The sequence below is a fragment of the Rissa tridactyla genome, chromosome W, assembly GCF_028500815.1.
Source record: "Rissa tridactyla isolate bRisTri1 chromosome W, bRisTri1.patW.cur.20221130, whole genome shotgun sequence".
In the NCBI taxonomy this organism is placed as follows: Eukaryota; Metazoa; Chordata; class Aves; order Charadriiformes; family Laridae; genus Rissa; species Rissa tridactyla.
Genome location: NC_071496.1, coordinates 18,988,983 through 19,001,977, shown reverse-complemented (window position 1 = coordinate 19,001,977; position 12,995 = coordinate 18,988,983). Strand labels below are relative to the sequence as shown.

General features: G+C 43.9%; 1 protein-coding gene across 1 annotated transcript in view; it reads left to right on the top strand.

The window, feature by feature from the left end:
- Positions 1-12,995, top strand: part of LOC128901971 (transcription factor RFX3-like) — a 225,794-nt gene that overhangs the window by 190,747 nt on the left and 22,052 nt on the right. Inside the window, exons 9-11 of the mRNA XM_054184188.1 lie at positions 6,807-6,919; positions 7,718-7,833; positions 8,322-8,476. Coding sequence (XP_054040163.1) covers positions 6,807-6,919; positions 7,718-7,833; positions 8,322-8,476 — 384 coding nt within the window. The remainder of the gene's footprint in view (positions 1-6,806; positions 6,920-7,717; positions 7,834-8,321; positions 8,477-12,995) is intronic.

The window sequence follows — 12,995 nt, the reverse complement described above, 5'->3', positions numbered from 1 at the left end:
GGCAGATGAAGTTGCTAAGCCACTTTCCATTATATTTGAAAAGTCATGGCAGTCTGGTGAAGCTCCCGCTGATTGGAAAAGGGGAAACATAACCCCCATTTTCAGAAAGAGAAAAAAGGAAGACCCGGGGAACTACAGACCAGTCAGTCTCACCTCTGTGCCTGGCAAGATCCTGGAATCTCTGCTAAGGCACATGGAAAATGAGGAGGTGATTGGTGACAGCCAACATGGCTTCACCAAAGGCAAATCGTGCCCGACAAATTTGGTGGCCTTCTAAGATGTTGCCACAGCATTGGTGGATAAGGGGAGAGCAACCAACATCATCTACCTGGACTTATGCAAAGCGTTTAACACTGTCCCACACAACATCCTGGTCTCTAAATTGGAAAAGCATGGATTTGATGGATGGACCACTTGGTGGATAAGGAACTGGCTAGATGGCCACACTCAAAGGGTTGCAGTCAATGTCCACATGGAAACCTGTGACGAGTGGTGTTCCTCAGGGGTCAGTACTGGGACCGGTGCTGTTTAACGTCTTTGTCAGCGACATGGACAGTGGGATTGAGTGCACCCTCAGCAAGTTTGCTGATGACACCAAGCTGTGTGGCACGGTCGACACGCTGGAGGGAAGGGATGCCGTCCAGAGGGACCTGGACAGGCTTGAGAGGTGGGCCTGTGCAAACCTCATGAAGTTCAACGAGGCCAAGTGCAAGGTCCTGCACCTGGGTCACAGCAATCCCAAGCACAAATACAGGTTGGGCAGAGAATGGCTTGAGAGCAGCCCTGAGGAGAAGAACTTGGGGGTGCTGGTGGATGAGAAGATAAACATGAGCCGGCAATGCGTGCTTGCAGCCCAGAAAGCCAACCGCATCCTGGGCTGCATCGGGAGAAGCGTGGCCAGCAGGTCGAGGGAGATGATTCTGCCCCTCTACTCTGCTCTCGTGAGACCCCACCTGGAGTACTGTATCCAGCTCTGGAGTCCTCAACACAAGAAGGACATCGACCTGTTGGAATGGGTCCAGCAGAGGGCCATGAAGATGAGCAGAGGGCTGGAGGACCTATGCTATGAGGACAGGCTGAGAGAGTTGGGCTTGTTCAGCCTGGAGAAGAGAAGGCTCCGGGGAGACCTTATAGCAGCCTTCAAGTACCTAAAGGGGGCCTACAGGAAGGATGGTGAGGGACTCTTTATCAGGGAGTGTAGCGATAGGACGAGGGGAGATTCAGATATTAGGAAGAAATTCTTTACTGTGAGGGTGGTGAGGCAGTGGAACAGGTTGCCCAGGGAAGTTGTGGATGCCCCTTTCCCTGGAAGTGTTCAAGGCCAGGCTGGATGGGGCTTTGAGCAACCTAGTCTAGTGGAAGGTGGCCCTGACCATGGCAGGGGGTTTAGAACTAGATGATCTTTAAGGTCCCTTCCAACCCAAACCATTCTGTGATTCTGTGTTGTCCTGTTTAAAACTCTCACTGATATCAGAACAAAAAGATACTCATAGAAGCTATATGTTCTACATTTTAAGGCGTATGCAATATTTAATATGCATCATGCAGATATAAAAGAAAAAATGCGCAAAATCTACTTGCATGTAGATTTGAAATATATTGCAATGCAATTGTAATGAAGCATTTTATACAAAAAATACAATCTTGCCCTAAAAACTCATTAATTTCCACTGGCTTCCCAATATTTTGAATATGCATCTAAATTAGGATTATATTTTTGCACTGCAGTTGTGTTAACCATTGACAAGAAGTTGAATCGAGTTTGTGCTGCAACATTATAAATGGAAAGAGCCAAATAGTTAAAACCAGAAACCCAAGGTTCATGATTAAAAATGTGTATTTTGTGCATTCATTGATGTAGCTAAGCATATCATTTTCTCAGTTGTGGAAGCAAATGGTAATTTAGTAATTTTCTAATGTAAAAAAGCTTATTAAATGTGTTATTGTAATAATTATACATTAGTTTTGAGTTCATATATTGGGATTTTGAAGCACCACATCCTTTGGCCTAACCTTGCTGTTACTAAAATCATTGGGAACCTTAGGCTATAGTTTGTATGATTTTGAATTTTCCCTTCCATTGTCTTCCCAGTTGACAGTGCATTTTTCCCCCTGTACCAGTGTATCTCATGGAAACATTTATGAAAAATAGTAAAAGCACATGTTGGCTACAGTTGAGTGTCTTGTAAATTTCAAACAGTATATGCTGCTGAGTCTACTAAACCCTAACATGTATGACAATGCATGCAAAAACTATTCAGTTGATCAAAACAGAAACTATTAAATTATATTAATCTCTCATGTACTGACATGAGTATTCTGCTTCATCCTGTCTGATTCTGAAAATGTGTCTTAGCTTTTTTTATATACAGGTACAATATTTTTGTGAAATCATTTTTATCTGCTGTCTGTCAAGAATAATTTAATATCTCCATTTGCTTAAAAAAATAACCATCTGGTTTGTTCACAATTTTATTGCAAATTTAAAATATATTGAATATGAAAGACATTCCTTTTGGGGCATTATGACCTTCTAGACTATTTCTTTACATCATCTTTAAATTCTTTCTAATCAAACAGTTGGAGGCCGTCTTGGGCATAGTGATCATGAAATGATAGAGTTTTTGATTCTCAGAGAAGCAAGGAGGGGGGGGCCACCATGGACTTCCAGAGGGCAGACTTTGGTCTTTTCAGGAGCCTGCTTGACAGAGTCCCTTGGGAGGCAGTTCTGAAGGGCAAAGGTGTCCAGGAAGGCTGGACCTTTTTCAAGAAGGAACTCTTAAAGGCGCAGAAGCAGGCTGTCCCCATGTGCTGTAAAACGAGCCGATGGGGGAAAAGACTGGCCTCACTGAACAGAGAGATATGGTTACAACTCAGGGAAAAAAGGAGAGTTTATGGCCTTTGGAAGAAGGGGCAGGCTACTCAGGGAGGCTATAAAGATGTTGTAAGGCTGTGTAGGGGGAAAATTAGAAAGGCCAAAGCCCAACTAGAACACAACCTGGCTTTGGATGTTAAGAACAATAAAAAGAGTTTCTATAAATATATATGTAACAAAAGGAGGACTCGGGAGAATCTCCATCCTTTATCAGATGAAGGAGGTAACATAGTGACAAAGGATGAGGAGAAGGCTGAGGTACTTAATGCCTTCTTTGCCTCAGTCTTCAGTAGTAGTACCAGTTGTTCCCTGAGTACCCAGACCCTGAGCTAGCAGGTAGGGGCAGGGAGCAGAATGAAGCCCCCTTAATCCAAAGGGAGATGGTGAGGGACCTGCTCCAACACCTGGACATACACAAGTCTGTGGGGCTGGATGGGATCCACCTGAGGGTACTGAGGGAGCTGGTGGAAGTGCTCACCAAGACACTTCCCATCGTTTACCAGTAGTCCTGGCTAATTGGGGAGGTCCCAGTTGACTGGCGTCTAGCAAATGTGACGCCCATCCACAAGAAGGGCCAGAATGAGGATCTGGGGAACTACAGGCCTGTCGGTCTGACCTCGGTGCCTAGGAAGGTCATGGAACAGATCATCCTGAGTGCCATTATGCGGCACATGAAGGACAACCAGGCGATCAGGCCCAGTCAGCATGGGTTCATGAAAGGCAGATCCTGCTTGACAAACCTGATCTCCTTCTATGACCCGCTTGGTGGATGAGGGAAAGGCTGTGGATGTTGTCTACCTAGACTTTGGTAAGGCCTTTGATACAGTTTCCCACAGCATCCTCCTGGAGAAACTGGCTGCCCATGGCTTGGATGGGAGTACTCTATGCTGGGTTAAAAACTGGCTGGATGGCCAGGCCCAGAGAATGGTGGTGAATGGAGTTAAATCCAGTTGGTGGCTGGTCAGGAGTGGTGTTCCCCAGGTCTCAGTATTGTGTCCAGTTCTGTTTAATATCTTTATCAATGATCTGGATGAGGGGATTGAGTGCACCCTCAGTAAGCTTGCAGACGACACCAAGTTAGGTGGGTGTGTTGACCTGATGGAGGGTAGAAAGGATCTGAAAGAGGGATCTGGACAGGCTGGATCGATGGGCCGAGGCCAATGGTATGAGGTTCAACAAGGCCAAGTGCCGGGTCCTGCACTTGGGTCACAACAACCCCATGCAGTGCTACAGGCTTGGGGAAGAGCGGCTAGAGAGCTGCCTGGCAGAAAAGGACCTGGGGGTGTTGGTCGACTGCCAGCTGAATATGAGCCAGCAGTGTGCCCAGGTGGCCAAGAAGGCCAACAGCATCCTGGCCTGTATCAGGAACAGTGTGGTGAGCAGGACTAGGGAAGTGATCGTCCCCCTGTACTCGGCACTGGTGAGACCCCCACCTCGAGTACTGTGTTCACTTTTGGGCCCCTCTGTACCACAAAAAAGACATCGAGGTGCTGGGGCGTGTCCAGAGAAGGGCAACAAAGCTGGTGAGGGGTCTGGAGAACAAGTCTTATGAGGAGCAGCTGAGGGAGCTGGGCTTGTTTAGCCTGGAGAAAAGGAGGCTGAGGGGAGACCTTATAGCTCTCTACAACTACCTGAAAGGAGGGTGTAGTGAGGTGGGGGTTGGTCTCTTCTCTCAAGAAACAAGTAATAGGGCAAGAGGAAATGGCTTCAAGTTGCACCAGGGGAGGTTTAGACTGGATATTAGGAAAAATTTCTACCCTGAAAGGGTTATTAAGCATTGGAACAGGCTGCCCAGGGAAGTGGTTGAGGCACCATCTCTGGAGGTATTTAAAAGACAGGTAGACATAGTGCTTAGCGATATGGTTTAGTGATGGTTTTTGTCAGTGTTAGGTTGATGGTTGGACTAGATGATCTGAAAGGTCCCTTCCAACCTAGACAATTCTATGATTCTACGATTCTATGAGTACAGATGATCTGAGTTCAACTAGCATATTTCTGAGACAAAATCAAGCACCTTTGCTCAAACTAGCTGAAAGTAGTTTGTACTAATATCTTTGTTCCATAGCTTAGGAAGTCCTTAAAGCTTTCCAAGCTGTTGTGGTAGCTTAGTTAGAGGAACAAGAAAACAAATGGATGATGATGGGCATTTATTGAATTATAGAATGATATAGGTTGGAAGGGACATCTGGGATCCAACCCACCCCACTCCTCAGGCATGGCCCCTATGTGTGTTTGACATCCTCATAGGGAAAAAAATTCCTAAGTGTAATTTCCCATGTTTCAGCTTGTGTCCATTGCCTCTTGTCCTTCCTTCTCTTTTGAAGGCTAAACAATCCCAGCTCTCAGCCTCTCCTTTTTTGCCATATGCTCCATCTCCCTGACCATCTTGGTGACCCTCTGCTGGGCTCACTCCAGTATGTTAATGTCTTTCTTGTACTGGGGAGCCCAAAAGTGGACACAGGACTCCAGTTGTAGTCTCATCAGTACTGAATAAAGGGTGAAAAAATTACTTCTCTTAACCTTCTGGCTACATTACTGCTAATACAGCCCAGGATGCAGTTGGCCTTGACCACAAAGGCACACTGCTGTCTCATATACTAGTTGTCCGCCAGAACCCCAGATCCTTTTCTTCAAAGCTGTTCTCTAGCCAGTCAGCCCTCAGTCTGTACTGGTGTATGGAGTTGTTCCATCCCAGATCTGGGAAATTTCCCTTTGTTGAACTCAGTGAGGTTCCTGTCGCCCCATTTCTCCAGCCTGTCGAGGTCCCTCTGAGTAACAGCCCTGCCCTCCAGTGTATCAACTGCTCCCTCCAATTTAGTATCATCCAGAAACTTTCAGAGCGTGCACTCTATCCCATCATCCAAGTCATTAATAAAGATGTTAAACAGTATCAGCCCCAGTATCAATCCTTGAGAGAGCACTGGTAATCAGTCAATGGTTGGACTTTGTACCACTGATCATAACAGTGAGCATCGTCCAGCAAAATTTCCACAAATTTCCACAAATTGTCCACTTATCCAGTCCATATTTCACAGATTTGGCTATAAGAATACTATGAAAGACCAGGTCAAAGGCCTTGTTGAAGTCGAGGTGAACAACATCCAATGCTCTCCCCTAGTGCTGAGTCAGTCATCTCGTCATAGAAGGCAATCAGGTTGGTCAGGCACAATTTACCCTTGGTAACTCCATGCTGGCTGTTCCCAGTCACCTTCTTGTCCTTTCTGTGCTTGGGCATGGCTTCCAGGAGGGTTTGTTTCATAACTTTCCCAGGGATTGAGATGAGACTGACCAGCCTGTAGGTCCCTGTATCCTTCCCCTTGCCCTTCTTGAAGATGAGTGTAACATTTGTATTTTTCCAGTCATCGGAAAACTTCTTTGACCACCATGACCTTTTAATGTTGATAGAGCACAGCCTTACAATGGCATCGGCCAGCTCCTTCAACCCTTTTTGCATCCTGTGTGATCCCATAGACTTATATATGTCCAACTGGCTTAAGTGTTCTCTAACTATATTTTTCTCTACTGTGGATAATGCTTCACTCCCACAGACTGCTAGGAGGCTCAGGGGACTGAGAGGTCTTAGGGCAGTACTTACTGGTGAAAACTGAAGTAAAAAAAAGGCAATGAATACCTCATCCTTTTCCATGCCATTGGTCACTAGGTCTTCTGCCCCACTGAGTAACAGGCCCACATTTTCTTTAGCCTTCCTTTTACTGCCATCATACCTATAGAAGCTCTTCTTTTTGGCCTTCATATCCCTTGCTAGTTCCAACTCCAGTTGAACTTTGGTTTTCCTAACTTCATCCCTGCACACTTGAGCAATGTCTCTATGTTTCTCCATCAAAACCCATTCCTGCTTAGGCAATTCTATGATTCTGTGTAGTTAGCACCATTCACAACAGCTGTCTTCTGTTATGTTGTCATGGAACAGATGCATCTCGAGTACTTCCAGAGTTTGGAGAAGTTGAAATATCTTCTCTGCCAGATGGTATTACCCTTGAGGACATAAAAGCACTGCAAAGTCTTTATCGAGAACACTGTGAGGTAAGAGAAGATCATTCTTTGAAAATTCATGTCTTCTAGTGAGAATCGGTACAACAGGATGACTGACACAAAACACATTACAGCCAGCCTACTTGTATCTGATGTGCTCCTCAAATATTTTGCTTATTCCATCGGAAAGGACATTTGCAAAAAGACTTCTCTGGAATTTCTCTCTTTACAGGGAAAGAAAATAACATGTAATAGAATACCGATACTGGAATGTAATCATGTGTAGGTTTTGAGAATTTTACATAAATTGAACTTTAGATAATATATATACAGAGATTTGCTTTTGGTTATAGGAGTTGAAATCATATTAAATTATTATTTCTAACGTTTATGTTATAAACAAACTCACTTTTTTCTTCAGAAGCAGGTTTTTGAAAAACTTAATGCCACATTTCATATTGGATAATGTGTTTTAAAATTATTGTTGAAGGTGCTTTAAAACATGTAATGAAGTAAAAAAATTAATGAAATATTAGGTTTCCTTTGTTTTTGTAATAGCGTTAAAATTTCTGTTTAGGTGTATTCATATATGTGCTTAAGCTCTTTTCTGGAGGATTCCTTGTATTTGCACTTGGCCTGATCTGAGTCTCTGTCCACACTAGTATGGACAGTTGGAAAATTTGTTGCTAAAAAGTTATTAAAAAGGATATTATATGTTTATTTATAAACATACGTTTTACTATTTTTTCTGCAAAAAGACTGAGGGGGGAGCTATACCCCTGGGAGGAGTTAGACCGGGGAGGGGGGATGAGGTAGAAGACTATCTGTGCTTGTTTTATATTTTTTTAGGCAATAGTGGATGTTGTTGTGAATCTTCAGTTTAGCCTGATAGAAAAATTGTGGCAAACTTTCTGGCGCTATTCTCCCTCTGCTCCAGCTGACGACACAGCTATTATTGAACTGAGGTCAGTAAATGTCTCTTTTTGTTTACTGTTCACCATCATAACATAACAGCAGGAATCAAATCAAATAAAGTCTTAATTTTACATATAGGCTAAGAACCTTTTCTGATATTAGTAGTTTTTCAGGTTAAATTTGTGTTGTGTGCTATTAGACATATAGGCTGTTGGTATATGTCAAACTGCAGCCTTGAAATGATTGTATGTCTTCTATTTTTTCCTTTGTTTGGATGTCTAAAGTCTTTTCACAATATACTGTCCGGTTTGTTTAAATTGCAAGGACCATTTTTATCATACCTCTGCATAATTTATGGGCTGGAGCAGAACTTTGGAGGCTATTTTTCCCCAGTTTCATATGAAGAAGTTAGAGAGTTTCATTTGGATGTAACAGGCACATTTATAAAGTCTTTATTAAATAATCAATTTCAAAGTCCATTGTATTTTTCTTATCTGTATGTGAATGCTTTTTCATTTGTTACATTTATTCACACCAGCAATCTGAGTGAAATAGAAAGTCGACTTCCAAAAGGAAAACTGATTACTCTGTGCAAAAATGAGTCTATTCTGAAATGGATGGGTAATTGTGACCATGTGATGTACCAGGCTTTGGTGGAGATTCTCATTCCTGATGTCCTTAGACCTATTCCTAGTAAGTTAAACACAGATAACATCTCATAAGAGTGTGTTGTATTTTGGTTTATGTGGTGATTTTTTTGTGCCTCACGTGAAACTTTTGGGAATGATTTCAAAGGATGTAAACGTAGTGTGTGTCATCTTTCCTTAATTCTATTGAGTAGGAAGGTGTACTGGAGTTGATGTAAGCATTGTATTTAAAGAAAAGGAGAGTGGATATTTCACTACATTTAGGAAAGTCTCTAGAAGTTTTAAGAATATATTTCCTTATGGAATACACTTTTGTCACTGCAAATCCTAAGTTTTTATTAATTTTAAGATAACAATGGGTTCCTTTACATACTGGCTTTAGTCTAGCTGACAGCTGTGAATGCACTATGGCCCTGAGCCTGAGTCCATTAATACCAGACAGTCTTTCCACTGACTTCAGTAGGCTTTAGTTTAAGTTTTATATATAAAAGGTCTAGTTGTTAAAAAAGCAAAATGCATGTGCTTTGTCATTTCATTTTTGGATAATTAAACATTTATGTATTATCAGTGGCTGCTAAAACCTTATCAGCTTTGATACCTATTAAACCAACATAACACTGTCATACATTTTAAGTCTTGTTTATTATTCCAGTCTACTATATACTTCCTGCTCTATTTCCATTATGAAGGACTCATCAATTGATTCTAGTATTATGGCCAAATGACCATTATCAGGAATAGAGCTTTCTTTTCAAAGTTGATTTTATAGTATCCATCATTGCTCAAGCATGGTATTTTTTTAAGACTCTTTTCGGTAGTAAATGATTTTAAATTGGTTTCCAAGAAGGATAAATTCCTTCCTAAATCATTTATTGTTTTTTATGTTGTGTGAAATATTAAAAAGAAATTATAATTACATATATATAATATAATATATAATATTAAAAGAAATTGTAAAAGAAATATTGGGAACCAACAGGGAAACACCTGTGAAATGCCTTGAAGGAATTAGGCTGTGTTCCTCTAAAAAGGTGACAAGGATGATAGGCCCACGAAAGTGCTTCTATAGCAATGCAAGCAGCATGGGTAACAAACAGGAAAAGATGGAAGGCGCTGTACACCTGGAAAGCTATGATTTAATCACTATCCCTGAAACTTCGTGGGATGAATCGCACGACTGGAGCGCTGCAATGGATGGCTATAAACTGTTTGAAAAGCACAGGCAAGGAAGGAAGGGTGGGGAGTTTGCCCTCTATGTAAAAAAATTGTTTGACTGCACAGACCTGTCTTTGAAAAACAGTGATGAACAGATTGAGAGCTTATGGGAAAAGCCAACAAAGGAAACATCGTGGTTGGTGTTTACTACAGGCCACCTGATAAAGAGGAGGATGTTGATGAAGCATTCTTACTTCAACTACAGGAAGCATCACGCTCGCATGCTCTAATCCTCGTGGGGGCCTTCATTCACCCTGACACTGTCAATGTCTCCTCCCACGTCTCTCAAGACCCTGAACCTCAAGGCAGGGACTGGGGAAATGAAGTTCCTCCCATCATAGGAGAAGATCAGGTTCGAGACCACCTGAGGAACCTGAGCATACACAAGTCCGTGGGACCCGATGAGATGCATCCCAGGGTCCTGAGGGAACTGGCCGATGTAGTTGCCAAGCCACTCTCCATGATATTTGAAAAGTCATGGCAGTCAGACTACGTCCCCGGTGACTGGAAAAAGGGGAAACATTGCACCCATTTTTAAAAAGGGTAAAAAGGAGGACCCTGGGAACAACCGACCAGTCAGCCTCACTTCTGTGCCCGGGAAGATCATGGAGCAGATCCTCCTGGAAGATATGTCGAAACATATGGAAGACAGGGAGGTGATTAGAGACAGCCAACATGGCTTCAGCAAGGACAAATCATGCCTGACTAATCTAGTGGCGTTCTACAATGGAGTGACTGCATCGGTGGACAAGGGAAGAGCTACGGATGTCATCTACCTGGACTTCTGTAAGGCCTTTGATACGGTCCCCCACAACATTCTGGCCGCTAAATTGGAGAGATATGGGTTTGATGGATGGATAAGGAACTGGCTGGATGGCCACGTCCAAAGAGTTACGGTCAACGGCTCAATGTCCAAGTGGAAACCAGTGACGAGTGGTGTCCCTCAGGGGTCCGTATTGGGACCAGTACTGTTTAGTATCTTCATCAACACTGTCGACAGTGGGATTGAGTGCACCCTCAGCAAGTTTGCGGATGACACCAAGCTGAGTGATGCAGTTGATTTGCTAGAGGGAAGGGATGGCATCCAGAGGGACCTTGAGAGGCCTGAGGAGTGGGCCCATGCGAACCTCATGAAGTTCAACAAGGCCAAGTCCAAGGTCCTGCACCTGGGTCGGGGCAACCCCCGGTATTAATACGGACTGGGGATGAATGGATTGAGAGCAGCCCTGAGGAGAAGGCCTTGGGGATACTGGTGGACGAAAAATTGGACATGAGCTGGCAATGTGCGCTCGCAGCCCAGAAAGCCAATCGCATCCTGGGCTGCATACAAGGAAGCATGGCCAGCAGGTCAATTCTGACCCTCTATTCCGCTCTCGTGAGACCCCACCTGGAGTACTGCATCCAGCTCTGGGGCATCCAGTTCTGTTAGAGCGGATCCAGAGGAGGGCCACAAAAATGATCAGAGGGCTGGAACACCTCTCCTATGAGGAAAGGCTGAGAGAGTTGGGGTTGTTCAGTCTGGAGAAGAGAAGGCTCTGGGGAGACCTTATTGCGGCCTCTCAATATATAAAGGGGGCAGATAGAGACTTTTTACCAGGGCTTGTAGTGACAGGACAAGGGGCAACGGTTTTAAACTGAAAGAGGGTAGATTCAGATTTAGATTTAGGGCTCAGGAGCATATCTGAAATGCTTGTACACCAACGCACGCAGTATGAGAAACAAACAGGATGGACTGGAAGCACTGGTTAGTTCCCAGAACTATGATATCATTGGTAGTAGTCAGACATGGTGGAACGAGTCCCACGACTGGAGTGCTGGGATGGAGGGCTGGCTACAGGCTGTTCAGGAGGGATAGGCAGGACAGGTGAGGTGGAGGCGTCGCACTATATGTAAGGGAGAAGTTTGATTGTACAGACCTTACAGTTAGCGATGATGTGGTGGAGAGCCTCTGGGTGAGGATTAGGGGGATGGAAAACAAAGGAGATGTTGTAGTGGGTGTCTACTACCGATCGCCCAGCCAGGATATAAACACTGATGAGTTATTCTATAGGCAATTAGGAGAAAGCTCTGGCTCGGTAGCCCCTTGTCCTTATGAGAGATTCCAACTTCCCAGACATCATCTGGGAATATCATACTGCTGTGATGAGCAGGTCTTGGAAATTCTTGAAGTTTGTGGGAGATAACTTCTTGTCACAGGTACTCAGTGAGCCAACTAGGAAAGATGCCCTCCTAGACTTGCTGTTTGTGAATAGAGAAGGACTCGTGGGGGATGGGATGGTAGGTGGCTGTCTTGGCCACAGGGATCACAAAATGGTTGAGTTTAAAATTTTCAGTGTAATGAGAAAAAAGGTGAGCAGAGTTGCTACGCTGGACTTCAAGAGAGCAAACTTTAAGCTATTCAGGGAGCTACTTAGAAGAGTTCCCAGGGAATCTGCTTTTGAGGGCTTAGGAGTCCACGAGTGCTGGTCAGTTTTTAAGAACCACCTTTTAGAAGCACAGGAGCAGGCAATTCCAGCGTGTCATAAGTCAAGCAAGCGGGACAGAAGACCAGCTTGGCTGAACAGGGGACTCCTTGTGGAGCTCAAGAGGAAAAAGAAATTGTATGATCTCTGGAAGCAAGGTCAGGCTTTGCAAGAAGAGTACAGAACTGTGGTTTGTTTATGCAGGGAGAAGACACAAAAGGCCAAAGCTGAACTAGAGATGAAACTGGTCAGTGTTGTGTCAGACAGCAAGAAGGGCTTTTCTAAGTACATTAATAGCAAGAGGAGTTCTAAGGAAAACATTGGACCGATATTTGTTGAAGATGGTCACCTGACTAATAGGGATGAAGAAAAAGTGGAGGCATTCAATGCTTTTTTGGCCTCAGCCTTTAATAATACTGATAGACCTTGGGCTGCCCAGTCCCCTGAGTTGGAGGACCATGACTGCAGGAACAGTGATTTTTCATAGAGGATGTTACGGCAGGACCCCTCTCGATCATCTACCAAAGGTCTTGGGAGTCTGGGGAGGTCCCTGCTGACTGGAAGCTAGCCAATGTTATTCCAATTTACAAGAAGGGCATGAGGGAAGACCCAGGGAACTACAGACCTGTTGGTCTAACCTCAATTCCTGGAAAAATTATGGAGAAGGCTATACTGGGTGCTATTGAAAGAATAATGCAATCCTCAGGCACAGCCAACGTGGGTTCACAAAGGGAAAGTCCTGTCTAACTAATTTAATATCCTTCTATGATAAGGTCACCCGCCTAGTGGATGAAAGGAAGGCAGTGGATGTAGTCTTTCTGGATTTCAGTAAGGCTTTTGACACTGTCCCTCACAGCATCCTTCTGGACAAGTTGTCCAACTGTGGGA